The sequence below is a fragment of the Sturnus vulgaris genome, chromosome 29, assembly GCF_052056855.1.
Source record: "Sturnus vulgaris isolate bStuVul1 chromosome 29, bStuVul1.hap1, whole genome shotgun sequence".
Classification (NCBI taxonomy): Eukaryota; Metazoa; Chordata; class Aves; order Passeriformes; family Sturnidae; genus Sturnus; species Sturnus vulgaris.
The window spans coordinates 2394730-2422098 of record NC_142271.1 but is presented as its reverse complement, the minus strand read 5'-3'; the positions used below and the strand labels follow the sequence as shown (position 1 = coordinate 2422098).

Here is a 27369-nt window from a genome sequence, read left to right as displayed (position 1 = left end):
CACCCCACAGCTGGAGGGGCACCAGCCCAGGCCCTTCCCGGGGGTCAGGGGGGGATTGCACCGCACAGAGCCCTGCAGGGGGGACAAGTGTGCCCCTGCCAGCCCTCTCTGCTGGCTCATGGCCCTGAACCTCTCCACATGCCCCTCCCGCAGGGTGGATGGAGGTGTGGTAGCCAGCCGGGGGTTGGGATGAGCAGGGGACAGTGGAGCCTCTGCAGGGCCGCAGCTGCAGGGACACACGCTCCCCTGGGCCCCGGCTGGGTGCTCTCTGTGCTGGGTGTCCCGGGCCAGCACAGGCACTGTGGGTTTCACAGGGTATTTTGGTCAGCGCTTACGAGAAGAGGCGTGGGGGGGCCCGCGGGGGGGATGCCGGTAAATGGCCTGCGAGCCTTCCCCATTCTCGAGAATAGGAAATTGTGGCTTCTGCATGGGGGTTTCACTTTCTGCTCTGGAGGAGAGAGGCCAAACTGCTCTGCTTGACCACTGCTGCTGTGGCACTGCCTGGGGATTGAGACAGGATGGCAGAGAAAATTCATCAGTGTATTCTCTGCACATGTAAAAATCTCTCTCTTTTTATTTATATATATATATTTTTTTTTTTTTTAGGAAAGCAGAGTTGGGGAATCATGCAAACCCCTTAAAGTTCAGTCTCCCACCCCCCTGTTTTTTGGGATGCTCAGGTCAATGATGCTGTCTCCCTGTCTTTGCCAAAGCCATGTCAGTGACATGCCCAAGTGCCCTGCCACCCCCTCCATCCCTGGGCCACCTCTCCTCTGTGGCAGCCCCTTCCCGAGGCACTCCTGGCTGCTGCAGTGGGGCAGTGATGCCGAGGGTGCTGGGGGGTCAGGAGGGAGGACCTCCTGGAGGAGGAGCTGGTAAAAATAGCCCCAGGTGCCCTCTGCCCCAGGAGCAATTCCTCACTGGGTAAACAGGAAATTTATTCTTAGGCCATTCATGAGCCAAGGGCTGACGACAGCTCCCTGCTCGGGGCTTGTTTTGTTCCTCGCTGACACAGGGGTGACGCCGAGGTGGAAGGGCCACCACGCAGAACCTTCCAGCCCCGTGGGCTTCCCCTTGCTCACTCTTTCCTCCCAGCAGCACCCTGCACTCTCTGGCTTTTCCAGGGCTTGCTGGGGTTTCCCCTTCCCACGGGGTGATGCCTGTTTTAGGGCGTCTCTGGAAAACCCTGTTTGTGCTGTTTGCATCTGGGCTTGCTGGCACTCTGAGGGGCAACTGCTTTGGCAGAGCTCCCTCTCTGGCATCCAGCTCCTCTCCCCCTTCCTTGATGGAGATAAAGCCACCACAGTTTGCCCTTTCCCAGGATGAGCTGAGTAGAGTAGACTGAGGAAGGACATTGCTCACAGCTTTTTCATGTGTCCCCAAAGTCCCCCAGAGTGGTGACAGTTGTGGTTCATCTTTACACCCCCCTATCCCTTCCCCAGGTGCTGTTCCCATTTGCAGTCCTGCTCCACCTCCCTTCCCAGTTTGCAGGGATCTGTTCAGCCTGTGACACCCCTGGCTGGAGCTGCTGCACGGGCCAGGCACAGGCAGCAAGCCCTACCTGCCAGGGGTCGTGGGCTCCTCCAGCTCTGTGCATGAGGCCCCTGGCAGGCTCAGAAGTGGCAACTTCTGCCTGGGCAACATTTTTGGGGAGCTAAAGAGGATGCAGAGAGAAAAATGTGGGGCTGCAGCCTAAAGCACTGACTGAAATGAGTCAGGGGTGCTCGTTATGCTGATGATGGAGAGGGGGATCCCCCGTGTCTCGCCAGCATCACAGCAGCACCTGTATGGACTCAACCTTGTCCCAGAGTGTTTTCCCCCCCGGAAACATGAAACTGAGTGTGGAAGGTGCTTTTGGGGCAGGAGAGAATACAGGGAAAGTCTGGGATAGGCAGGACTGTGGGCTGGCTCAGTGAGGCAGGTGAGGGCTGTCTGTGGTTAAGGGGTACCCCCACACCATGGACTGCAGTGTGAGGCCACGACTAGTGGCAAGCTGGAAAAGGGACACCCTGAATCCAGCACTGGGGTCCCTGGGCTGTGAGGCTGAGCTACAAGCTGGATGCCTGACATATTTGTGACATATACGGCAATGTGGAGCCATGGGGACAATCGCACGGGGCTCTCCGGAAAACACACGCCCAAGAACGGCTGCAGGGAGTACAGAGAGGGGTCGCAGGGGGGTTTATCTCAGCAGTCCCATCCCACAGACGCGCCCGACCCGGGGCACCCCTGCGGAAGGACGGGGCCGTGCTGCCCTCGCGTGGCCGCCGGCGGCACCGCACAGCGCCCGGGGCCGGGCTCTGCGGGGCGCGGGCTTCCCAAAATCCCCAAAATCCCCCGTTCCCTCCACTCGGAGCGCCTCTGTCCAGAGCGGAGAGCGAGGAGGGAGGGAAAGGGCATCCAGATTGTCCGTGTGGTGGCAAACGTGTCCCCATCTTGCCCCTATCACGATGGAAAACCAGACTGCGGAGATGTCGGGGGTCTGCCCAAAGTCAGCAGTGAGAGCAGGCAGGGGAGTTGTGACCCCCTCAGGCAGCGCAGGGAGGGGAATGGCCTCATTCTGCTTCATCACAGGGGGCTGCATCCTCCTCCTCCTCCTCTGGGTGTGTGATCCCCGCGGCAGAGCGTGCCATGGCCTTCATCCAGCGCTGTTTGAGCTCTTCAGTGTCGGCCATGAAGGTGAACACCTGCCGGGACTGCGCCAGCTGGAAGAGGTGCCGGGACTCGCTCTGGGGCATGTCCCGCACCTGGTAGCCCAGCAGGGGGATGGACGTGTGGGCTCGGACATCCTGCCAAGAAGAGAGACAGCGGTGAGAGGCAGGGGATAGGCACAGTGTGATGTCCCTGGGGCACAGAGACATGTCCCCTGGGGGTGGATCCGAGCCAGGCCTCACCTGCGGGGCTGCATAGATGTAGAGCACGAGGGGATCGTCCTGTGGGATCACGAACCAGCCCCGTGTGCCCCCCTTGCCGTTCTTGTCCAGCAGCTGCAGGGAACTGCAGAGCAAACTCCTGCTTGATACCTCTGCAGCTCCTTTCTGCCAAAATAACCAACAAATCCCTCAATACCCAGTGCAGATGGTAGAAAGGGCACTGAGATAATTTCCTGGGAAATTCCCTGCCCACTCCAGAAAACCCCCCAAAGCAGGGGTAGGTGAGGGGCTGTCCTTGCTATGACGGTGCTGCTAACATCCTGTGGTGAAGGGAGCCCTGGTTGCTTGGTCCCAAGGGTACGAGGGAGGGAGATCAACACATGCACGTTCTGACTGCTGTGGGAGTGACTCCCACCCCTCCCGCTGCGGGTACAGGGCCAGGCTGGGACAGCGAGGCTGGAGACCGGGGTGTGTGACAATGCTCAGAGGGTATGGGGAGGCGGGAGGCCGGGTAGAGCGGGGCGGAGCTCACCTCCAGGATGCCTTTGTACTTCCCCTCGCGGTCCTCGAGCACCGTGTGGCCGGTCAGGAAGATGAAACACTCCTGGCAGACACGGTTCGGGCGGTTCCCATCGTACTGCAGCTCGGCCTTGTAGTCGGAGCAGCGAGCACACACCACCTGCAGCCACCAGACAGGGACACTGGTGACACTGGGGCAGGGCTAGGGGACCCAGGGACAGCTCCGTGAGGAGCCCTAAGCCTAGGAAAGGGGTACAAAGTGTAGGAGAGGTGCACTCCTGACCCAGTGGCCACCTGAGCAGGCCAGGAGGGAGGGAAGGGGGCAGGGGGCACTCACATATCCACAGGCTCGGCAGTGGTGCCTGCGGCGGGTGATGGCGTTGAAGGGCTCCTTGCAGCGCATGCACATGGTCACCAGATTGTCCCGCACCCACTGGGGGGCTCGGCGGCCCAGCTCCTCTGTCTGGGGTGGGAGACCACAGGGTGGGTGGTCCCAGCCCCTCTGTCCTCACCCCTTCCCTGCCTCCTCCCAGGTCGGTTTAGCTTGAGACACCGAAGCACAGCAAGGTGTGTTCTCCTGAGCAGCTGGAGGCAGGTGGGGCACAGGGAGAACACGAGGGTTACCTTCAGTGCAGGAGTGTCTGGGTCCAGTCCATGGACTGCTGCTTTAAAGGTCTCACTCCTCTTCTCCTTCCTGTCAATGGCATCTTGAAAGGCCTAGAGGGGAAGGCAGGGCTGGAGGGGCACTGGGGGTGGCCTGACCCAGGGCATCCAGCTGGGATGGGGGGGGGCTGTTCCCCCTCTCTCAGCACTCAAGTGGTACCTTGATCCAGTCATTCATCTCCTCTGCAGACCTGGGTACAAAAAGGAGGTGGATGAGCTGTTGTCCCTGCTCCCTGAGGGTCTGCATGATGTCACCCTTCCCCTTACCTGGCTTGGAGCTCCAGTGTCCGCTGCTTTCCCGAGACCAGGAAGGTGTGAGGGAACTCAGTGTCCTTCTGCTCCCGCACCTGTGGGAGACCAGAGGAAGGATGTGGAGCTGAACCCACTTCCAGCACACCTGGACCTTTCTTCATGACATTGGGCACAGGCATGTCCCTGGGGCACAAGCCCTTCAGCCCCTCAGATGCCACATGCACAGGATTTTACTGGCATTTCCCAAGATCAGAGTATCAACCCCACTCACAAAGCCACCCCTGGCTCCAGCTCCTCCCTCCCTCCAAGAGAGTTCGGGCAGCAGCCACACCCCAGAGCAGAGGCTTTTGGAGGAGTCAGGAGCTGGGGGAAGCACAAAGAGAAGGTGTCATTCTGACCTTCATGCCCTCCACATCCATGCGGAGGTGGACCTGGAACTCGGCGCCCACCTGGATGACCTTGGGCACGCAGTACAGCAGCATGTTGTTGAACTGGGAGGGGAGAACAGGGTGGGTTGGAGCCCAGCATCACCTGCTCAGAGCTGTGAGCTTCCCTGGGGTATGGGGTCCTCCACTCCCCAGGGCTGAGCTGGTCCTTGGGAAGAATCCCACCTAAAACTTGACTGTTTCTGCCTCAGCCCCCTCCCACCCTGCAAAGGTGAAGCATCTCCCGGGGCTGCCATGCCCAGGGATCAGCAGATTCCCAACCGTGTCCTGCACTGAGCGGGGTCAACCCCCCCCAGCTCTGAATTCATCCCCTCAGTGTCAAGGTGACCCAGAACACCCTAGCCAGGCTGTGCCTCTCCCCACTCCCATCCCATCTGCTCCCTCCCTCCCCTTGTCCCAGCACCCCAGCTCCCACCAGGAACAGGTACTTCTCCGATGTGCTGTTGTTGCGAGTGGAGATTTTTTGGATTGGTCCCTCTTTGATCAGCTCATTGGAGGGATCCACGATGTCATCCTCGAGGCCCAGCCTCTGATAGACCACCCAGAGGTTCTGCAGCCGTTCCTGGGGCGGGCAGAGGGACCTGTTTTTGTGGGATGCTGAGCAGCCACAACCTTGGCACTGCTGGGGCCCCTCCATGCCCACCTCCCAGCCAGTTGCTGGGTACTGGGAAAGGTGGCACAGCTCTCTCAGCTGAGACCAGTCTTTGGGAGCAGCTCCCAGCCTTGACCAGCCGGTCACATCCCAGCTGATGCTACAGATGTGATTTTCCCAGGCTTGGGGTGGTGGGTTTGGGCATTAAGAGCAGGGTCTAAGCTCCACAGCTGAACCCACAGGGCTCTTGTCCCTTTCATGGGGACTGTGCCATGAGCTGCAAAGCATTTCCAGCTGGGACAGGGCCTCACCATCTCGGCAATAGCTGCATTGGAGTGCTTGGCCACCATAAAAATCATCTCCAGGGCCTCTGCAATGAGAACAGACAGGCTGGAGGTGAAACACCTGCTCTGGAGCTGTGAGAGGAAGCTTCTGGCTCTGTCCCTCATGGATGCACATGAGTAGCAGCTGCTGCCCTTCTGTGAACACAACCCAAGTGGCCCTGAAAATGCTGTGCAGGAGTCTGGGTACAGCTGGACTGCACATGGAGGGGTCTTGGAGGGACAGACAGCCCACTCCTGTATCCCTCCACTCCAGCAGGACTTGGAACTGTGTTATCCACAGGGGTCTGAAAGCTCCCCCAGCTGCGACAGGTCGCTTTAGGGGATACTGTGGACACCTGACACACCATCCTTCCCCTCCCCAGCCCCTGAAAAAGCAGATTAATCCCTCTCCCTGCTAGAGAAGGATCGGACTGAGAGGTTTATCCAAGGACACAGGCAGCTGGTGAGTGAATCCAGGTATTCTGGTGCCCATGTACAACACCAGGGGATGTTATTTCCCTACAAACCCACGCTGCCCTCCCCACCGTGGAGACCCAGAGCCCTTACTCTCAGCATCGCCCCTGTCGGGGGACTGGGGCGGGAGTTTCCGGACATAATCCTTCAGGAGGAGCTCGTAGCGCGGGATCCTCTGCACAGGTTCCAGCATGTGGTGCTGCAGCGTCAGGTTAGCACAGACCTTCCTCTTCTGGCAGGGACAGCAGGCACAGAGAGGAACTGTGATCAAGGCAGCTCCCACGCTCTGCTGTTTCCCCGTTCCCAGGAGATTTTTGGGAGCTCTGAGCCATTCTCCTGCCCTGCCCTTACCTGGATGTCAGCAATGAGCTCCTGGAAGGGGGGTGATTTCTCTGACCAGGCAGTGATGAGCTCCACGGCCTTGTCGAAGTTCTTCACATACTCCCCATACATCTTGAGGAAGGGTGCAAGCTTCTGGATCACATCCCCAATGCGGGGGTTGCGGTTCCTGCAGGAGGGAACCACAGACCAGCAGCTTCCTCAGTCTGTCAGGGTGGACAGACAGAGAGGGATGAACTGAAGGACCATGGTGGAGGACTGAGATTTTCCCTGCTGCAACCTGCTACATCCCCACACCATTTCCTGCTCTGCAGAACAGGAGTGTCCCCATCTTGCAGCCAGCCTGGGCTGTTCATACCTGGGCATGCCCTCAAGCCACCTGAGATGTCACCCAACATTCCATACTCTGATCTGAGCGTTTTAAGGAAGTGTTTTCCAGCACAAGACATTTGGAGTAAAACAGGCTGAGCTCTGGTCGTGGTGGCAGCCCAAACTCAGTGCTGCTGCTCCCCCATTCTGGCCAAGCCCCCCAGGTGTGGTGTCCTCCCCTCCTGCACTCACCAATCCTCCATGCGCTTCTGCAGCTCTGGCAGGAAGAACTCAGCGTGGAACTGGTAGATGGAGGAGATGTTGGAAAAGATCATTTTCACCACTTCCTCTGGGACTGTCTTCCCAGTTTTGGCTTCTTTCATCAGCTCTGTATAGAATACCTGGAAGAAAGAAGGGTGAACAAAAAGGGCCAGGGAAATGCTTGAAGATCCCATTCCTTCTCTGAGACTGGCACATCACTCAGTGAAAGGCCTGACTGTGCAGGAGGGAAATCCCAGTCTCCAAGGGGAGAGGGGAATGGAAGGCTTTGCTGTGACAAGGGTGCTTCCCAGAGGTGTGGGGTGTAGAAAAGACAAAGGCCAGACCCAATTTCTGGCTGTAAAGACCAGCAGCCTATGTGTTTCTCATTTTTACAGCTTCAATCTCTCCAAAATCCCTTGCACTGGTCCCTTCACTCCCCAGTTCACCTGGTCAAGGAGGTGGAGGCGATTGACATAAGCCTGCTCTGTCTCCAGCAGCTCCAGTGCAATTTTCTTTTCCTCTGGTTCCTGTATGGGGAACAGGGTCAGTCTCGTGGGCAGAGATGAGACTCTGAGCCAGCCCTGCCTGAGTGTGGGCACCCAGCAGCCTCTGGAGCTCACCTGGCTGCCAGGCTCCAGGCCTGGGCCCTGTGGCCTCCTCCAGTTGTCCTCACAGATTTTGTATCGCAGTGAGCGGAGGCATTTGAAGCTGAGCCCACGCCGACCTTGCTGATCCTTCTCATTCTCTTCTCTGGTCAGGGAGCGGCTCTGGCTGGCAGGGAATGTTGGAAGCTGTTGGGACTGGCTGCCTGCCTGCTTGTCCCTCTGGGCAGATATGCTGTCCCTGCTGCAAAGGAATGTGATCAGCTCAGCCATTCCCCAGCACAGCCCCCAGGCCCAGCTTAAAGCCACCAAAAGGGACAAGAGCAGCAGTTGCCCAGCACTGACACTGCTCTGCCACAGCACTGCAGTGCAAACATCCTCAGCATCCTCCACGGGGCCAGGATCCAGCCTCTCTTCTCCCAGAGCCCCCTGCTGCTGTGCCCAGTCCCTCTCCTGCTCTAGAAAAGCAGGATCCTGCCGTTTATCCCATCCACAGTTCGGCCTTTCTGTCTGCTGCCACCACAGAGAAAAGCAGGGAGAAGGCCAATAACCAAGAGTTTTGAGCCTAGAGCAGGCCATGTGCAGGTGGTTTTGCAGACAGGTTGTTTTTTGGAAGTGTTCTCTCTTCTCTTTTCTGGCAAAGACAAAGAAAGCAGATCCAGAGCAGGCATGAGGGAGAAGCCAGGCCGTGAAGGTGACAGCAAGTGGCCTGTCTGTCATCCAAGAGCTGGTCCCTGCAGGAAACTGCTCTGGGCAGAAACTGGAAAGATATCCACTGTTGGCCTGCAGACAGGAATGGGATGGATAGGGTGGGAAAGACATGAAGAAATTGGACATCAAACTGCAAAGTTGAGGATACGACCTGATTGAGGGGCAGAGACCCATCTGAAGAGGATGTCAGCTCCATCCCATGCTCAGGATATCTGTGAGCTTGGGAGTGCATCCACAGCCATGGACAAATCCCCTCCTGTCCGGGGGACTGACAGAACCCTTCAGAGACAAAAGGGCTTTTTCCATCTCTCCTGGTGCCTCCCAAATCTGTGTCAGCCTAAAGCCACGGCTGAGTCCCAACAGGCAACTTCTCTCTTTCTGTCTCTCTTTCTGTTTATGCTGACTTAGGCCAAATCATTGCCTGTTCCAAAATGCTTTGCTCATTCCCAGGTTCCCCAGCTTCCTCTGAAAGTCCCAAGTTACTTTTGTTTCCTCTAAATCAAACTCGCACTCCAGGGCAAACAAGAAACAACTGCAGCAGTGACATGGTGGCAGATCAAACACTGCAGTGCTTCCAACACAACATCACTGTGGGATAGATGGTGGGGACAACCACAATGCCTGGGGAAAAGCACACAGCAGAGATGCAGGAGTTCCTGGAATTAAAGGAAATCTCGTGCCTGAGCATCTTTAGGAATTGCTGCAAAACTCACCTGTCCAACCACCCACCTCTCCAAGGCTCACTGAGAGCATCTCATGGGTACAAGGAGTGGCAGGATTCCATATCTTGATCCAAGAGATGGAGACACTGAGGCACAGCCCTGAAAATAACTCACCTGAAGCCTCAGAATTACTTTTACACCAGAGCCAGGGCAGAACCCCTTGCTCAGACCCCAGTACACATTGTCCGAGGGTCCCAACTCACACTCCAAGGGAAGGAGCTGCTTTAAGAAAGGAATTCTCTCTCTCCCTTAACTTAATGCTTTATGTTTCCTTTCCTAGGAACCACATCTCTGCAAACAACAGGACAGTCTGAGGCTGGGACCCTCCCAGACATCCAGGCAGTTAATTCCCAGTGAAAACCCCTGCCTACATATTTGCAAACCAGGATTCCTTTCCCCAGCAGCAGCAGCAGCAGCAGGATGCACCAGGCAGGCTGAGTGTGAAGATGCTGAGTGTGGGGGAATGGGCTGCCACAGCCTAATCCTCAGCCAGGCAGAACCACTCACACCCCACTGAGGTTTTCAGATTTCTGCCCATGACCTGCAGCAGGAGGAAGACACTGAGGCAGACCCGAGTGGTGAAGAGTTACAAATCACCTTGTCAGCTTCTCCACAGACTCCAAACCACCCCCACAGTGGGTTTCTTCCTTCCCGAACCCACTCCACGTGGAGCCCTAACACACCCTCAGCACCCAGAGCCCTCCTGCCTTACCAGTGCTCTTCAAATGCAGCCACCAGCTTCACCACACTCTGCTGAATATCTGCCTTTCCCTCCATGGCTGGGAGAAGGTCCTGGGTGTCCAGGAGCTGCAGGGCAGGTGCTGGGGGCTGCAGCTCCTTCCTCCTGCCCCTCTTTGCTCTGAAGTGTTTCTGGCTGCAGTTTGGGAATGAGGATTTGCACGAGGCAAAGCCCATCCGTTGCCCTCTCTGTGGCAGCAGAGCTTGTCTCTGGGTTGGCCTCAAAAGGGAAGGGAAAGAGGAAGCATGGCAGTTTGTGGGTAGGAGAAACGCTGAGAAAACATTGGGAATTGCTTCAGTTTGGGAGGGATCAGAGTGGTGGCACAGCCAAGGGCAGAGAAGCAGCAGGGATGGTGCAGGGCAGGTGTGACCTGGGACAGCTCCCGGCTGTGCAGCCCAGGTGGGGTGGGCTGTGTCCCTCCAGGCTGGGATTTGGGATGGGAGTCTGGACAGTGCAGATGGCTGGAGGGAACAGGAATGGGCTGGCAGGACCCTGGTGCCCAGGCAGGGCTGATGTGTCTGTCCCAAACACCAACAGCTGCATGGCTGTGGGGCCAGCCAAGCATTGCTGGTAACAGCAGCCAAGGATTGCCGGTAATGACCATGAGAATGAACAAGATGTGGCTGGAGAAGGCGCCACGTGGAGGTAGGGCAACACTTTTCCAGAAAAGTCTGAAAGACTGCACTGTGCATGAGAACCAATTTGGACGGAAAGTGAGAAACCCATCCCAAAGCTTGTGCCCTGCACATCCCATCAGGCAGACCAATGCTTGAACTAGGACTGGAGATCATCCCTTTCTCATTTTTTCTTTTATTTTCCTTGAATTTGGGAATTTTTCCTTCCTTCCTTCCTTCCTTCCTTCCTTCCTTCCTTCCTTCCTTCCTTCCTTCCTTCCTTCCTTCCTTCCTTCCTTCCTTCCTTCCTTCCTTCCTTCCTTCCTTCCTTCCTTCCTTCCTTCCTTCCTTCCTTCCTTCCTTCCTTCCTTCCTTCCTTCCTTCCTTCCTTCCTTCCTTCTTTTCCTCTCCTCTCTCCCCCTTTAACTCGTATCCTCTTTTCCCTCTCCCTTTTCCCCAAACCCCTCTGCCGTGTGCTCACAAACCCCAGCCAAATCCCTAAAAACCTCGCCCGCTTTCCTCGGCCCCACCGCCGCCATCGCCGCCCCTCAGGCCGGCCCCCCCATACCCCCCCCCGGCCCACAATGGTTCCTCCCGCCCCACAATGGTTCCTCCCTCCGTGGTTCCTTCCCCCCCCGCGGTGGTGGCGGCCGGCGCGCGGCGCGGTGACGCGCGAGCCATGGCGGCCATGGCGGCGCTGCCCCCGGGGCCGCTGTCGCCGCCTGGCGGGGGCGCGGCGGACGCGGCGGGGCCTGAGGGCGCCGAGGGCCTGTTCGTGCTGCTGGGCGCGGGGCTCGCCGCCGCCAGCCACCCCCTGCTCTACGTCAAGCTGCTCGTGCAGGTCCGCTCGGAGGGGAAGCGGGGGTTGGGACAGCAGGGGGACGGTGGGGTGAGAATCCCGTGTGTAACGAGGGTCGCGACTCCAGGATAACGGGAGGATAATTCTGGATAATGCGCCCATGGAGGCCTCTGTGCGTTGGGGGTTACTGTGTGTACAGCCCTGCCCCGTATAACGGAGCGGTGAGGGAACCTATAGGATGGGGGCGGCTCAGTGTATGTAATGGGATGGGGTCCCAGTGGCTAATGGGGCATCGGGACCCCAGGACAACGGGAGGAGGTGGATCCCTGCGTGTTTCCATACCTATGGAAACCCCCATGTGCTAGGGTTGTATATACAGTATGTACAGCCCCCTCCCTGTGAAATGAGGGCATCGACAGGATGGGGAGCACCTATAGAGCGGGAGACCCCCATATGTAAGGGGATGGGGTCCCTGTGTGTGGTGCGGGATCAGGACCCCAGTGTAATGGGTGGAAGTGGGTTCCTGTTTTGTGCCCCTATGGAGGCCTCCATGCACTGGGGGTCACTCTACACAGCCCCCCCATTATAACAAGACCTCCTGAGCACGTGTAGAATGAGGGACATCTGGGTAATGGAGTCCCCCATATGCAAGGGGATGGGGTCTCCTATACAATGGCAGACCCTATATAAAAATGGGGTCCCATGTAATAGGAGGGTGAGGATGCCTTCTACAACAGGGGCACCCTATACAGGGAATAGGGGACACCACATAATGGAGGGGTGAGGCCCCCTATACAGCAGGGGCTCCTTTGTAGTGGGGCAGTGGGACACCTCCTATGATGGGGAATGGGGACACCCAGTAATCTGGGAATCCCTATAAAATTACCCCTCTGCCTTGGGGCCTCCCATATAAGGGGAGATAGGAAACCCCAAGACCCTCTCAGTAACAGAGATCCCCTAAAATGGGAGGGTGTAGGATCCCCTGTAGCCTAGGGAAACCATAAAATGGGGGAGTGCCCTGAGAGTGATGGGAGGATGCTAGGATCAATCCTCTTCATCCCAGGGACTTTGGGAGCACCAGAACAGAGACCTGCTCACGAAGTTTCTCTCTCAGGTTGGGCATGAGCCACTACCTCCAACCATTGGAAGAAATGTGCTGGGGAGGAAGGTCCTGTACCTGCCTGGCTTCTTCACCTACGGTGAGTGACTGTCCCTCCCTGCCAGCACGAGGTCCTGCCCTTGGGGAATCGGGGCTGGGAGCTGCCAGGCAGACTGAGCTAACCCCCAGCAGCACTCCCACATCCCTTTGGGATCATCCTGAAGCTACAGTGAGGCATAAACCACCACAACTCCTTGCAGTGCTGATTTATGTACCTGCTGCTGGGAACAGGGAGGTGGTGACCACAGTGTTGGTGCTGCATCGTGTTCCTGTGGCACATTGCTCTGAGTTTGCACCGTGGTGGAGGGGGTTGGGGGCTTTTAGGTGGTGTAGGCTTATTGCAGGAAGGTTTTGTGTGTTTTGGAGATTGCACAATATTTGCTTACTGCTCCAAAACAGCCCTGGAATAACCTGCCCCCAGCCCTGCTCATTTGTGTTGTAGATGGAACCCTAAAGGGACAGAAATACCAAGAAAAGGGCAGGTAATATGTTTAGAAGGAAAAAAAAGCAGTATTTTCCTCTTTTTGTGGGTAGAGCAGCATGGGAGAGGTAGGTGAACACTTTGTGACCTGTTGTCACAGCAGGTTGGCTGTGGGGAAGGTGAATGCACTGTCTTGATAGCCAAGCTGGGCCAATCCCAAAATCAGCCAGTGGTATCCATGGTGTGGAATCAGCACAGGAGCAGGATGAGAGCACTGGAATCCCATCCTGGGACACCCAAGGCTGGAAATGTTCCAGTGCTGCCCTTTGGAAGATGCAAATTCCAAAGAGATGGGCAGTGTTGGGTGATGGAGAGGTGCAGAGCCCACCTGGCTTCTCTTGGACAGCACAGGACAGGAGCCAGGAACAGTCAGCAGCCACCAGCACATGGTGGGTTCTATCCCACCTCGTTATATGTGGGAGAAATGGGATCTCTGGGCTTTTTTTTGCAACTGGGGACCTGAGGAAGTGTGCCTGGGAGAAGGTGGTGGGGCAGGAACTGACCATGGGTTTGTGAGATCCGTATGAACCCTGAGTCACACCTTCCTGGGGTGGAGGGAGGAGGTGACAGCACAGAGCACATGGGAGGGTCCATGTACTGCCTCAGAGCCCTTTCAGGTGAGCAAAACCATGAAAAGACAAAACATAGCCCAAAATATTGGAGCTGTCCTTCCAGATTAGGCAGATTGCAGAGAGTAAGAATTCTTGTCCTCTAGTATGAAGTTTATTTAGGACTGTTACAATAAATCACTTCCTTTGGGGCCGTGGAGTGGCTGCTGAGCTGAGCCTGGCATGGTTTCAGCTGAACCCTGGGGCTCTTTGGGGTGTTCTCCATGCATTGTCCCCTTCCTGACTGACAGCAGCCTGGTGTTGTCCCACCCAGCCAGACACATTGTGGAAGTGGATGGGAAAAGAGGCCTCTTCCGTGGCCTGGCTCCTCGCCTCATCTCAAGCACTTTATCAACCATCACCAGGGGGAGTGTGAAGAAGGTAAAGGTCAGCTTCTCTCTCCATTAATCACCTACAGGGTCAGTGCTACTGCAGCAAGTGCCTGCAGCCAACAGGAGAACTGATGCATCCATCCCTCTCTGTCTCCTAAGGGAATAGTCCTCCAGTGCCTTTATCCCCAAAGCAGGTTTTTATTTATAAACCATTTTAATTTGATTTGTCATCCCCTTGCCTTGTATCCTCTGTCAGCAGTTTTGTGACTCCTCTATTCCTCTATTTTACTTTCCATCCTTTCTTCTCCTGTGTTCCTTCTTGCCTGTTTGTCCTTACATCTAAAGCATGGCTTTTCATGGTTTCCCCCTGTCCTCAGACATTGTGGGTCAGCATCTCCATCAGTTCTGACCATGTTTCTTCCCCCTCCACTCAGGCTTTTCCACTGGAAGACATGGAGCACGTGTCTAACAGGGATGATGTGAAAACTTCACTGAGGAAAGTGGTCAGAGAGGTGAGGAGTGGATATTGCCCATTAATGAGTGGCTGGGGAGGTCCCTGGGGATGTGGGTGAGATTACTTGGAGAGAAACTGGAGTGAGAAGTTTGTGGTGTTTAGTGGCCATTCTGTGTCCCTCCATGAAATAATTCACAGGCATAGAGGTTTACCACAAGAAAAGATCTCAAAGGAGGGCCCATATTGGGTTTCCCCACGCTGAGGGCAAGGGCCTGGGCTGTGCAGGAGGAGCAGCACAGCTTTTCTCACAGGTGTTTTCTGCTCCTTCCCAGACATCCCACGAGATGATGATGCAGTGTGTGTCCCGGGTTGTGTCACACCCACTGCACGGTGAGTCCTGTCCCCTGGCTGGCAGCCCCCTCCAGACTGGGGATCACCCCAAACCCTGTTTACTCAGGGGGATGATACTTATGATACTTCTCTATCATGTGAGGCTGATGCTGGGGTTTGTCTTCAGGCACTAACATAGCTGAGGAACGAGTTTCTCTCTTCCCTCTCATCCAGGACTTTGTCCTAGAGATCTTATTGGGGTTAGGGCCAAGTAGCAGCCTTCCAGTGCCTAAAGAGACTCCAGAAGAGCTGGAGAGGGACTTTGGACGAGGTTGTGGACAGACAGGACCCAGGGAATGGCTTCCCACTCCCAGAGAGCTGGGCTAGATGGCTTATTGGGAAGAAATCCTCCCCGTGAGGGTGGCAAGGCCCTGGCACAGGGTGCCCAGAGAAGCTGTGGCTGCCCCATCCCTGGAAGTGTCCAAGGTCAGGTTGGACAGGGCTTGGAGCAACCTGGGAGAGTGGAAGGCATCCCTGCCCATGGCAGGGGGTTTGGAAAAAGATGATCTATCAGGTCCCTTCCAACCCAAAGCTCTCTGTGATCCTCTGAAATCCTTCTAACCACTTAAAGGCTCAGGAAAGGCCCCAGTTTCTAATGAGTCTTGCAGTGCTGGTGACCACTGAGAGGAGCTGGAGATGCTGTGAGTTGAGGGAGAGCAGAAGGGTCATGTTTCATTTCTGACACATTCATTACAACCCAAACTGGATTTGTTTCTCTATCAGCCCTGTGTTTCTTTCCTCTCAGTGATCTCCATGCGCTGCATGGTCCAGTTCGTAGGCCGGGAAGTCAAATACAGGTGAGTGGCTGCAGCCTGGGGGGGCCTGGGGTCAGGGCTGCCAGGAGCTCCTGTGCCATGGGGAATATCCAGGAGGCTTGGGAGACTGGAAAATGAATCTGAGCTGTGGTTAGAGGGTGGGTGACTGGGGCTTGAAGTGATGTGGGAAGGCTGGGCTCTGTCCCTGATGTGCCTCTGTTCCACCTTGTGCCTGTGGGAGTTTGGGGCTGTATCACCCCTTGCTGATCACACAGTGAGTCTCCTGCCTTTTTCCTTTGGCTATTAATGGAAAGAGAAGGCAGCAGGGAGGCAGAGAGGATAACACAAAGCTTTGTTGCAGCCCTGCTTAGTCTGTGAAATTTTTCCAAGACTTTTGCAGTGCCAGCTGCCTCTCTGCAGGGCAAAACTGCCTGTGGAGCAATGTGGAGGCACGCTAGACAGAACTGCAGGCAGCCCACGACAGCCAGCTCGAGTTCCCAAAGGCAGGACCGGGTTCTTGGGCTTAGAATCAGCCAAATGAAACCATATCACACAACATCTGTACCCAGTCACAAAGCCTCACAGAGCTCTTGTACCTTCGGCATTGAACAGTTGTGTGCAGGCTGGGTGTTCTCCCGGCTGTCACTGCAGACTGGCAGAGTGCACACACGACCTTCCTTCCCTCAAAGCTGCCTGGTGTGAGCAGAGTAAGCAGAACAGGCTGCCTTCTGCTGGAATGATGGCTGGGGGCTGCAGGATGCGTGTGAAGTTGCACAGGGCAGATGTGGAACAGCTCTGCACACTCACAGCTCTTTCCCTTTCTTGGCAGTGGTGTGTTCAGTGCCATTGGCAGGATATTTAAGGAAGAAGGGATCCTGGGATTCTTTGTGTACGTGAGTTGTTGTTTAAATACTTTCTCCTGTAGCCTGAAGGCACTGATGGCTCTCCCAGCAGCTCTGCCAACCCCAGCTGGAGTCACACTGATCTGAAACCTTGTCTGACCAAGGGACTCCCACAATTAAAGCTCTGCCTTTGACAGCACTCCAGTTTGACCATTAAGTTTGCCCCAGATCTTATCTTCAATCAAACCTTCAGAGCCCAAAGGAAGCTGTATTTTTTCTTATCTTTGTTTTTCCCTTGGTGCTTCTTTGTGTTTCAGTGAAGGGCCATTTAAAGCATTTGTTTGTGCAACAGGCACCAAAATCGAGTGCAACAATAAGATCCCTTGTTGAAATGAAAGCCAGGGCCTGGATAAGCAGCATATTCCTCTGCAGAGCACCGTGGGTGCTTGTAATGAGCAGGTTTACCTGTGTGCTTCGAGTGTGGTGGTGCCTGGACCAAGAGGAGCTGAAAGGTTTCCAGCTGCTTACAGAGCGTGGCAAATTGGTGCATCACTGAAATGGAAGTTTAGTGGACACTGTTTTGCTTGAACCCTTAATTAATGCTTCCTGCCTTTCTTTTTTACATCTACATAAAAGCAGAACCACCTGCTGTCTCTGCCCGTGGTGGGGAGATAACTCACTTTATTATGTCAATAATAGTAAAGGCAGCTCTGGAATTTCAGTAGGGGTTTTCAGGATGCCTTTGGCTCTGCAATCACAAAATTTGGGCCTCCAGATGAAACCTGAATGCATGAGGAAGAGGGGAGCAATCACAGGGGGTCTCACCCTGTCCTGCCCCAAGGGGAAATGGAGTCTGCAGAGACCTCACCCACTGAGTGTCACTGCTTCTTCCTTTGGCAGCCCACAGTCTTTCAGCTGAGCTGTGCAGCTCCAGATCAGCTCCACTAAATATAGGATCCTCTGGGATGGTCCCTGTGAGTGGGGCATGGCTGGAGCAGGCTGCTCACAACACCTCCACCTCCCAGGGAAGTGATCTGAAAGGAGCTGCCACATTCCCTTCCATCCACATAAAATAAACGCTGCTGGTAGCCTAATGAAACTTAATGGTTCACAGGAAAAACTTTAACACAACCCAAATTGTCTCAGGAGGGCTCTGAAGTTCTACATGCTCTATAACCCTGTTAGGAAATCTCACTGCTGTGAGGGGAGCACAAACTGCATCTGAAGGACCAAACTGCTTGTTTTCTCTCAGTCCTTGTGGTGCAATCTCAGCACATCCACAGCCCTAAAATCATGGCAGTGCACTTGTTTCTCATGGCCTTATAACCACCCCCAGCAATAACAGTGGCACACTCTCTCTGGGTGTGTGCCTGGCTAGAAATAAAGACCTTTCAAGGATGGATTTATCTCCCTTCCCCTCAAATCTGCAGCCAGCCCAGGAAGGTGAGCTCCAAAACTGCTGGGCATGGTCAGCTCAAGGATGGCTCGTCCCAGGTCCCTTGCCATTGGTTTCTGCCATTGGGTCACATCACTGTACGTCATTCAGGCTTCCTCCTCTGCCTGCTGCTATTCCAGCTTTTCAACATCTTCCAAAAATATTCCCAGTTCAGATATTGGACATCTCAGAAGGTGTGAGAATTGCAGTACTCATTTTTTATGTCAGTAGTAGTAAAGGCAGCGCTGGAATTCCAGGAGGGGTTTTCAGGCCTGATCCCTTTGGCTTGTTGTTTTTTTTTTAGTTCTTTTCTGCATCTCTCAGACCCCTGTTTCCAGTCGTCCAGCTCAGGGCCAGCAGCTGTTGTTACTTTGGAGGGGAGAGAGGGATGGGTTCCCTATTGGAAGTGGAATAAACAGTCTGACTCCCTATCAACAGTTGGGTGAGGTTTTCCTTATGGGGCTGCCCTGGCCCAGCCCTTTGCTTCTGGACTTTATTAGGCTCTGCTGTATCTGCAGCAGCTCAGGAGCTTCAGACTTAACTTTGAGTTAGAGAAATGATGGTTTTTACAAAGGCTGAAACCAAACACAAAGCAGAACATCTCTTTGGGGCCAGAGAGCTTTGATTTCTTTCTCCTGTCTGCTGCTCTCATGTATCACATCTTTGAAGCCAGTGAATCTTCTGTTGAAGGTTTCTGCTGTGCCTGTCCTCTGAGACCTCAGCTGCATCCCCAGGACTGCTGGGGCCTTGACAATGCACAGGTTGTTCCCAAAGCCAGTCCCAGTCCCTGCTGCTGTGCAGCAGCCACAGCAGGAAACAAACGGTCCCTTGCTCTGAGGAGGCAGCGTTGTGTTTGGGAAGAAACAAATGACTCAGATGCCTGGAGTTGGCTCTTTCCAGCACAGCAAACACTCGTGTGGCTCCTGACAGGCTTCTTTTCATAACTGACCACATCTGGTCAAACAGAGGTTTTACACACACCTGGATCCTTTTGCAGTGGAAGAACCCCTGCAAAAGTTCCTGGCGCAGCAGATGCTGCAGAAGCACCAAAAAACTGGAGAAACCCTCTGGAATATTTTGTTAAAGTTTTAGTCCCATTATCTGCAAAACCTGGCAGTGCTGGTGCTGCTGGGAGCTCCAGTGTGTCAGTGGGAGGCATTAACCAAAGAACTGTGCTCCTGGGGGTAGCAGGGACTGGGAAAAATCAGAGCGACCTGAGTGTTCCCCCAGTTACTCCCACTTCTCAGTGGAGCAGGTTGTGCAGGAACAACCCCCCTCATTTTGATTTCTAAAAAAAGGGAGATTCCACAAAGGGGTGAACTTCTCATTCTGCATACAAAAGAGGACCTTCAGAAATGGAAACAACTTCTGTGTCTGGCTTGGGTTTCTCTTGGGTTTTTCTTGTGGGATAAAACAAGGGGTCTTGAGTCATCCCCAAAAAACAGATCCCAAAAACTTTCCAGCCATAGCACGTATAGCACCAAGTTTGAAGGCTCAGAGAGCTCTTCCCTGAAATCTCCCTTTTCAGTTCCTCCTGAAGTAAAAATTTCATTTTGGGGGAGTGGAGTTTCTCTGGGCTGATGGAGGGAAGGAGGGCTGGGCACCTCGGGAGGTGGCACTGGGACCCTCCTGCACCTCACCCTTCCTTTTGCCCTTGCAGTGGGTTAGTCCCTCACATCCTGGGGGATGTCATCTTCCTCTGGTGCTGCAATCTCCTGGCTCACTTCATCAATACCTATGCGGTGGACGACAACGTGAGTGGAAGTGCCGAGGGAGGGCTTGGGGTCTGGACCAAGCACCTGCAGTGGGAAGGAGTTACTGGGGTAGGGGCTGATTTAATACAGACCCCAGGCTTTGGGGACATCCCTGTGAGAGTGCTGGAGGTGCTGTGTCTGCTCAGGGCCGTGCTTCACCTGCACTTTGGGGGATCACAGGTGACAGCAAATGCCTTCCCAGACTCTCAGCTGAATGCAGCTGCTCTCCTTTGGTTTCTGCCTTGTCCCCTGCCCCTTGCCCCTCGCTTCGGGCTCTGGGAGTGTCACATAATGACAGTGCCAGCCTGGTGTCATCCCCCTCCTCCACAGCGCCTTTGGTTTCTCTCTGCAGTTCAGCCAGGCATCGGTGATCCGGAGCTACACCAAGTTCGTGATGGGGGTACGTAGGCAGCTGCTGTGTCCTTTCCCCTCCTCCTGTCACCTCTGGGCTGAGAGTTCCTGCTCTGGGGGCACAGGCTGCTCTGTACTTGACGTCCCTTAACTAAGGATAACTCTGCTCACGTGCAAAATCTGGAAATAGCGTTTTTGACAAGGGGAGCGTTAGAGAGGCTGCTGGTTTTCTGTGCTTTCAGATCGCTGTGAGCATGCTGACCTACCCGTTCCTTCTCGTGGGAGATCTCATGGCAGTGAACAACTGTGGGTATGTCCTTCACACTGAGATCTAAAGCTTTCCCTTCCTTTCTTGCAGCCCCTTGTTGTCTGAATGGGCTGCTAATGACCGTAAAGCTTTCCTACAGCCCCGTAAACTCTGTGGCACCTCGAAGAGCTGGCTCGTTTCCTGTCCCAGGTTGCTTATAATTTTAAATCAGAGGGCACAGACACGAGCAGCAGAAAAGCTCAGGTGGTGAGAGATCGGGAGAGTTGTGGTGGTGTGGTCTGATCTGAGCTGAGCTGGATCAAAGGGACTGCTGGCTCCAGGGAGCAGCACGAGGGAAGCAGAGCTCGTATTGCAGCAGTGGGAGCAGACAGGAGCAGGACCAAGCTTGCCTTCCCAATTGCACTGCTGCAAGTCGTCTGCATGTGTGCTCCTGGGAACGGGATGGGATCCAAGTCTGGTGTAGTGTTCTCTCAGTATCTGCTGGCTTTTGAAGGTGTAATACAGTCCTGGACTCTCAAGGTCTCCAGGTAACGCTCCTTGTTTGTGCACCCCGGGGTAATTACAGATCTGCATTGTAAATAACGAGCTGTCACTTGGCCACCAGCCCGGTGTGGACACTGTCCTGTGTCCTCACTCACACTTCCTGCTGCTCTCCTGTTACCTGTGTGGGTAAGGTGACACTTCCACCTCAGCTGTTCCCTGTTGCCGTGCAGGTTACGTGCGGGCCTCCCTCCCTACGCTCCCGCCTTTGCATCCTGGATCCACTGCTGGAGGTATCTCAGTGCTCAGGTGAGGGAGCAGGGCACATGCTGGGCTTTGGGCTCCCTCTGCTCCTTCCCCAAGTTTCCAGCATTCCCCAAAAGTGCCTGTGCTGCATCCTTGCTGTGCTCTGCACCCCGAGCTTTTAGCCCACGCATTGCACACAGCAGGGTCTGTGCCCCTCTGCAGCTGTCACCCCTGGGGGAAATGCCCAACTCCAGCACCCACAGGGCTGGGACCCCACTTTGTCCTGCAGAACAGCCCAGGATGCCCAGGCCTTACAGCCCAGCCCTAAAACAGCTGCAGTTCCCTGGCCAGGTGTCAGGCTGCCCTGACCCCGGGCTCTCCTCCTCAGGGGCAGCTGTTCCGTGGCTCCAGCCTCCTGTTCCGCAGGGCGCCCATCCCAGCTGCCTCCTTCCCCGTGGACTGACGCCTCTGCAGGGAGAGCTCATCAACTTGGACTCCTCAAGAAACCCCGAGCTTGTTTCGATATCTGTATATTTCTATTTTCTGATCCAAAGTCCGTGGTGCCAGAACTGACACCTCCTCTCCAGCAAGGCCAGCAACAGACTTTTGGACGTCTGGATTCAGGCTCCAGCTGGACCAAAGCTTCATCCTCATGGCTGTCTCGACTGGGATGTGTAGCAGAGAGAGCAGAAAGCCATTGTCTCTTTGCTCCAGGCTGTAGCTCTGGAGTTGCTGGGGAAGTCCAGGAATCCAGAAAGTGCCCAGGTACTAAAGGAGCCAGCCATGAGCTGCAGGGACAAAAGACTGCTTTGTTCTGTCTGAGCTGGGAAGCAGCAGGAGATCCAAGGTCACCTCCCTGGGAATGTTATGCCAGGTGACAGCCTCCTGCCTCATCCTTTCTGGAGAGACCACTTTTGCCTGGGCAAAATCAACCTGGCATCCATATTTAAGGTTTGAGGGTACGTGAACACCCAGGAGCATCTCACCTCCCGGGGGCATGAAAAGGAAATTATAGGATCAAAACAGGGAAGGAAAACAAGAATCCCACTGCAAAGAACAGCAGAGTCCCAAAGAGACGGGTCCAGCCCAGCTGAGGGCAGCGATGGGATGTGAACACAGAGAGAGCCCTTGGCAAGGGACACGTGCTGCCAGTGCTGCTGCTTTGGGCAGCATTTCAGTCATGGAATGGGCTGTGTTTAGGATACACCCAGCAGAGCTGAGGGCTGGGCAGGCAGCCTGCACACACTCTCGGGGGAGGCTGGGTGGGACTGGCCTGGCTGCACCGAGGGGCGTCCCCCAGGCAGCAGCACCACGAGCCCTGCTGGGCTCCTGATCCCGTTGCTGATGGAAACGGAGCTGCTGGGGTCTGGGAGCTGCACACAAAGGGCTCTCCTGCAGCAGGGGCAGCTGTCCAGGGTTGTCTGCAATAAAGGGATACACCTGGAGCTGGCTAAAAGCTGGCAAGGCATGAGGGTCGAAGGCTCTTGGTGCTCAGTGGAGCACGGCTGGCTCTGTTTGTAGCAGAGCTCACCAGTGGCACCAGGGCAGGATTGATGCTCAGTTCCCCAGACAAGAGTTTCTTTGCACCAGTCTGTGCTGTGATGGCAGCCAGGCATTTTCCCCTCCTATCAGTTCCCCACGAAGCAGTCTTTTGCACAGAGGTGATGCTGCACTCTCTGGGAAGAGGTTTAGCATTCCTTGAGCATCTCATCCTGCCCTTCTGGGGACCTGCCATCACACAGGGTTTTTACTCCAGCAGGCAGGCTCGATGCACACCCCAGGCAGGGCTTGCAGGACAGTGGTGGTGCTGTCTGGGTATGTGCTGGGACTGGCAGCCCCCACCCAGCTCCTTTCAGTGTCGTGAAGTCGGTTCTGTCTGTCCTCCCTTGCTCCCAGTTTGTGTTACAGTTAAATAATGCATGGACCTGCTCCCTAACACCAGAGATAATTTCAAAGAGGATTTAATTATGCTCCAAAATACAGTTATAAAACAACTATTGGGTGGTTTTTTTAGTTGGTTGTTTTGGGGGATTTTTTGGTAGGTTTGTTTGTTTTTTTTCCTGTATAACATGCTCCCTCAGGGAAGGTTTCAGTTTAAGACAGGCACTTCCTTTGGTTTTTTCTTCAACTGAGGGCCTAAAACAGCTGTTTAAAACTCAGATTTCCTCTGATTTTCCTCACCTCCATGGAAGGTAGGCATATATAGGCAGAGCAAACTGCAATGGGTATGCCTGGAGTGAGGGTGGAGGCAGCAGAGGGCTTGGGTGCTTGAAACAATAGATGTGGAATTCGGTTTTTGGAGTTAAAATTGACCCTGAGATCTGGAAGGGGTGATGGAGACCCTTTGCTGCTGTCAGACCAGTCAGGTGGGCTCAGCAATTCCATCTTTCCCCTCAGAACTCCATCCTTCCCCACTGGCCTTTTATCACCTTGGTTTATGACCTGCTCCAACACAGGGCATTGCATCTGCCAGGTCACACAGCACCTGCTCAGGTACATGAATCTTTACCCTCCAAATTAAAGCCACCTTCTGCTGTTCACATGCCTGTGAAACCTGCAGCCTCTGCACAGCCTGACTGCAGCCACTGCAGGGAAAGTGCTATTTCCTGTCCTTTGAGGAATTTACCTAAGGAATTCACCTAAGGGATTTACCTAAAGCTGCACCAGTGCATGCATCCTGCCAGTAATTTCTGCCCAGTTCATCGGGGCTCCCAAACTTGGCTGAAAACCCAACAGTTGACTGTAGTTTTTGCTCAGTTTAAATGAAAATCAGGTTTCAAAGCTTTCAGTGCACTGCCTTACTTTGAAGCAAAGGGCTGCCATTCTAAGGATGATTGAACATTTCCTCACCTCCTGTTTCTATCCCTGATTCTTGTCCCATGCTTCATTTGAGGGGCCCCACTACAAGGACTCTGCACGAGGAGCAGGCAAGGAGACAACCCAAACCTGGCTGGGCATCCCTCTCCCTGAAATTGCTACCCATTAGTCAGTGCCTGGCCCTGCAGCTGGTGCTCAGGTATCCCAGCTGTAGGGAATGGGGCCCCATTCCCACAGGAGAGGAGATCCAGACTGGAACATGTGGTGGTCGGGAGAACAAATGAAGGGGTGGAGGAGGAGGTTTGGATCTGGCACCCAGGATGGAGCCGAGGGTTTCTCCCACTGGCGCTCCCCTGTCTGCCCAGGAAACAAACCCTGGTTTAAATATTGACTCTCCTGCACAAAGCCAGGCTGGGTGGGGATCGCTGCTGTTCCGTGCTGTTTATCAGCCTCCAGTGGAAAACTGAGATTGCCGAGACTTTGGCCTCATCTGCTCCCAGCTGCCTGGGGGAGAAGGGCGGCAGCGACAGCAGCCAGGAGAGGGAATCTCAGGTCAAGGCTGGTCTGTCTCTCCACTGGGCTTTGGATGCTCGAGTCTGGCAGGATCTGGGAAGCAGCGAGATGGGCTTTTGTGCCCAGGGAAGTGCAGCTGAGCTCGGAGCGACTGTTCCATCCTCCCCTTTCCCCTGCAGAGCTGTCCTGCTGAACACCCTTCAGTTCAGTCCAAACCCCTCCTGGCCGTGCTGCTCTCCCGCCGTGGAGCGGGAGGGAAGCATCCCTGAGAGCTCTCCCGATGGTGCCTGGTGTGTCCCTGGTGTCTGGTCAGTGGGAAGGCCAGGGGCTGCCAGCCCTCCCCCGCAGCCGTGGAGGGCCCCATCTTGCAGCCATGCATGAGGAAGTGCCCTGTGGCACAGCTGCCCTCGATAAGGCTGTTTGCTCTGTTCTCCCGCAGCGCCGAGCTCCACGTAGGCAAATAATTCCTTAAAAAAAAAAAAAAAAAAAGATATGTAAAAAATAATAACCCTCACAGAGGAGATCCTGCTGCCGGGGTGGTGGGGCCGACTGGTGCCAGGAAATGCTCAGGGTGGGGACTTGGATTGGGCCCAGGCGCCAGCAGCACGGTGGCCCTGGACCCGTCCCTGTCTTCATACAGCCCCATCCCCTGGGATGGCCTTCACCTGAAATGGGGGATTACAGAGGAGCCAGGTTCTCATGGATTTTCCCCTGGATAAGGGAAATCCCGTCTGGAAACAAGAAGAGGCCACAAAGAGCGCAGTGGCAAAGCTCGGCCACGCTGACAGTGACAGCTCCATCCATCACTGGTAAGAAGATGGGAAGGGTGTGGGGAAGCTGCTTTCCATGCTCCTGTTTGCCTGGTGTGGGCTTTTTTTAGGGTAAATTCCCCCAAATCCCCCTGAACTGAGCAGCCCTGTTCCCTCCTGGGCAGTGCTCTCAGGGGAGCCGGTGTTGTCTCATCCCACCCTGAGGAGATCTGGGGATTTCGGGGAAGAGGTGGCAGCACAAGGTCAGCCGAGACTCCTGCACGCCTCCCTCGGCACTTACACCATCCCAGGGGAGGAACAGGAGGGGGAAAGTCTCCCCAGCTTTAAACTCGGCCCCAGCTTTAAACTCGGCCCCTCTCCCCCGCTGTGACCCCAGGCCAGGCTGGGTCGGCATCGCCGCGGCCGCGGCCCTGGCTGGAGGCGCTGGCCCTCGCTGCAAACATGTGAATGTCAATGCTCCCATCCCTCGCAATGGAGTTTCTTTCTCCCTGAAAAGCCGCCTGCGCTCTGCGGCCGGGCGGCTCTTGTCAGGCTGCCAGAGGAGGCCGGAGCAGCGTCACATGCAGCAAAGTTTTACAAGGCGAGCGAGCGTCTGGGGAGAGAGGGACGGGAGAGGGACCGAGCGCCGCACGCACACACCCGGACGCACACGCGGAGAAACCTCCTCCAGCTCTCATCACAACGCTGATTTTTTTTTTTTTTTTTCTTTCCTCCTTTTTTCCCTTTTCTTTTTGGAAGAACAAAGACTTTGGGGTGGGTTGGCGCTGTTGTTTTTCCGGGGTTGCTGTCGGTGGACGGGGGGAGGCTGGAGGTGGAGGGGGGCTTGAATGCGAGAAAGTCCCGAATTTCCCTGGCCGAGTTGCCGAGATTGTCTGTGCGAAACTTAGAGGAGGAAAGACGGGGGAGGGGGGGGGGGGAAATAATTAAAAAATAAAATATGATGACGTCACTCGGAGCAGGGGTGCCTTCCCTGCTGCCTGTCAGATGCGCCTGAAAAGAACAGGGCAATAAAACAACAGCCGCCTCTGTCTCCCTCGTTAAACACGGCACTAATTGGATGTTAATTTTTCCTTGCTCTTCTCGCTGCTCGATTGTGAGGGCTCTGCCTGGCTCTCCCTCTCCCGCTTCCTTTCTTTCCTGTTGCAATGCTCTTGGCAGCTCTGAGGGACTCCGGACTGTGCGCTCCCCTCCCGCTCGTGGACTGGAATAATTCAGGAGCTGGGAGAATTAAAAAAGACGAGGCGCGGGGGCGAACGGTTCAGAAACGGGGCGGGCGTGATGGATTTCGAGAGCTACGCTAATCTCCCCGTTTCCCGTGCATTGTCCTGCCGACTTGGAGCTATTCTCTTCCCATTTGATTTCTCTTCCCCTCCTTTCCCTTCGCGTTGGGACTGCAGGGCAAAAATATATGTTAAAAAAAAAAAAAGGCATAAAAAAAGGGAAAATAGGCAGGAAAAATATTAAAAAGGCTTTTTTTTAAAAAAAGGGGGGGGAAGGAGAAAAAAGCAAAAAAAAAAAAGAGGAAAAGAAAAAAAGCCTGGTTCAATGACGACAAACCCCCAAACCTCCTCCCAGCTCCCCCCGTCTCGCCGTGCTGCCTAACCCCTGCGTGGAAACAGGCGTTTTAGGGAGCCGGAGCAGGAAGTTGTTGTTCTCTGTCTTGCCCAGGTCATCCTTCCAGGGTATGTGTGCAAGGGCGGTGGGCACGAGGGCTCGGTGGGCGCCCAGCAGCCTCGGCCGCCCCCCGCGCTACCCCCGGCCAACGAGGCGGGTGAGCAGAACAGGGGAGCGGGGGCCGGGTGGTGTTTTGGGGGGACGCAAGAGGGGCCCAAGGGACAGGATGGGTGGGGGAGCGGAGGGGAGGGAGCGGGAGGCGGAGGTGGGGGGAGAGAGCGAGAGCCGGGGAGTAAAGTCCTACCTGGGATCGGTGCCAACTTCCTGCAAAGGGTTACAGACCCGCGGCTTTGAGAGCCCACCAGAGGCGAGTGCGCTCTTGTCACGGTTCCAAGGCGAGATGAAGGCAGCGGGAACAGGTACAGCAGATGCCGAGTGGCCTCGTTTGCCCGCCGAGCGGGGCTTCGGCTCGATTTAAACCTCGCCGACGAGGAGCCTTCGGTGCTCCCGCCGGCGGGGGCCTCGCCATCCCCGCACGAGGCCACCGGGGCCGTCGGGTGCCAAGGGTGGGGTGGGTGGCTCGGTGGCACGGGGTGGGGGGGGCTGTGTGTGCATGGCAAGGGGGGGCTCCGCCGCTCGCTCGCCTTCTCGCCGTTTGGATTAACATGCGGAAGATGCGCCTGTCACTTTGCTTACTGTCAGCGCCGGCTCGGGGATGGGTGACGGCTTTGTTCGGCGCAGCCTGGGGAGCCGTGCCAACTCGGACTTGGCAGGCGAAGCCGGGTGGGCAGGGAGAGGGGGACGAGGGAGCGGGAACGGCTGCTGGGGCGGCTGCGGAGGGACGTGGCCGCAGGCCCGCTTC

General features: G+C 55.4%; 2 protein-coding genes and 1 long non-coding RNA gene across 3 annotated transcripts; 1 reads left to right on the top strand and 2 right to left on the bottom strand.

The window, feature by feature from the left end:
* Window positions 1-806: 806 nt before the first annotated feature.
* On the bottom strand, window positions 807-10696 carry FGD2 (FYVE, RhoGEF and PH domain containing 2). The gene is made up of 16 exons (XM_014872795.2): window positions 9799-10696; window positions 7672-7897; window positions 7498-7578; window positions 7043-7191; window positions 6494-6650; window positions 6236-6374; window positions 5657-5715; window positions 5169-5315; window positions 4706-4798; window positions 4323-4402; window positions 4216-4246; window positions 4017-4109; window positions 3730-3855; window positions 3406-3552; window positions 2895-3038; window positions 807-2789 (listed from the first exon to the last, which is right to left on the bottom strand). The coding sequence occupies exons 1-16, from the start codon at window positions 10614-10616 to the stop codon at window positions 2556-2558; spliced, it is 2724 nt and encodes a 907-aa protein (XP_014728281.2). The 5' UTR covers window positions 10617-10696; the 3' UTR covers window positions 807-2555.
* A 403-nt stretch (window positions 10697-11099) lies between these two features.
* Window positions 11100-22787, top strand: MTCH1 (mitochondrial carrier 1). Its single transcript, XM_014872803.2, has 12 exons — window positions 11100-11280; window positions 12353-12437; window positions 13761-13867; window positions 14253-14330; window positions 14605-14662; window positions 15408-15459; window positions 16247-16306; window positions 19355-19448; window positions 19801-19848; window positions 20042-20109; window positions 20781-20856; window positions 21182-22787. Exons 1-12 carry the CDS (start codon window positions 11119-11121, stop codon window positions 21254-21256), a joined length of 963 nt encoding a protein of 320 aa, XP_014728289.1. The 5' UTR covers window positions 11100-11118; the 3' UTR covers window positions 21257-22787.
* On the bottom strand, window positions 22739-27346 carry LOC106851077 (uncharacterized). The gene is made up of 2 exons (XR_001402828.2): window positions 26812-27346; window positions 22739-24590 (listed from the first exon to the last, which is right to left on the bottom strand). It is a non-coding gene; the product is annotated as an uncharacterized LOC106851077 (long non-coding RNA).
* Between the last annotated feature and the right edge of the window lie 23 nt (window positions 27347-27369).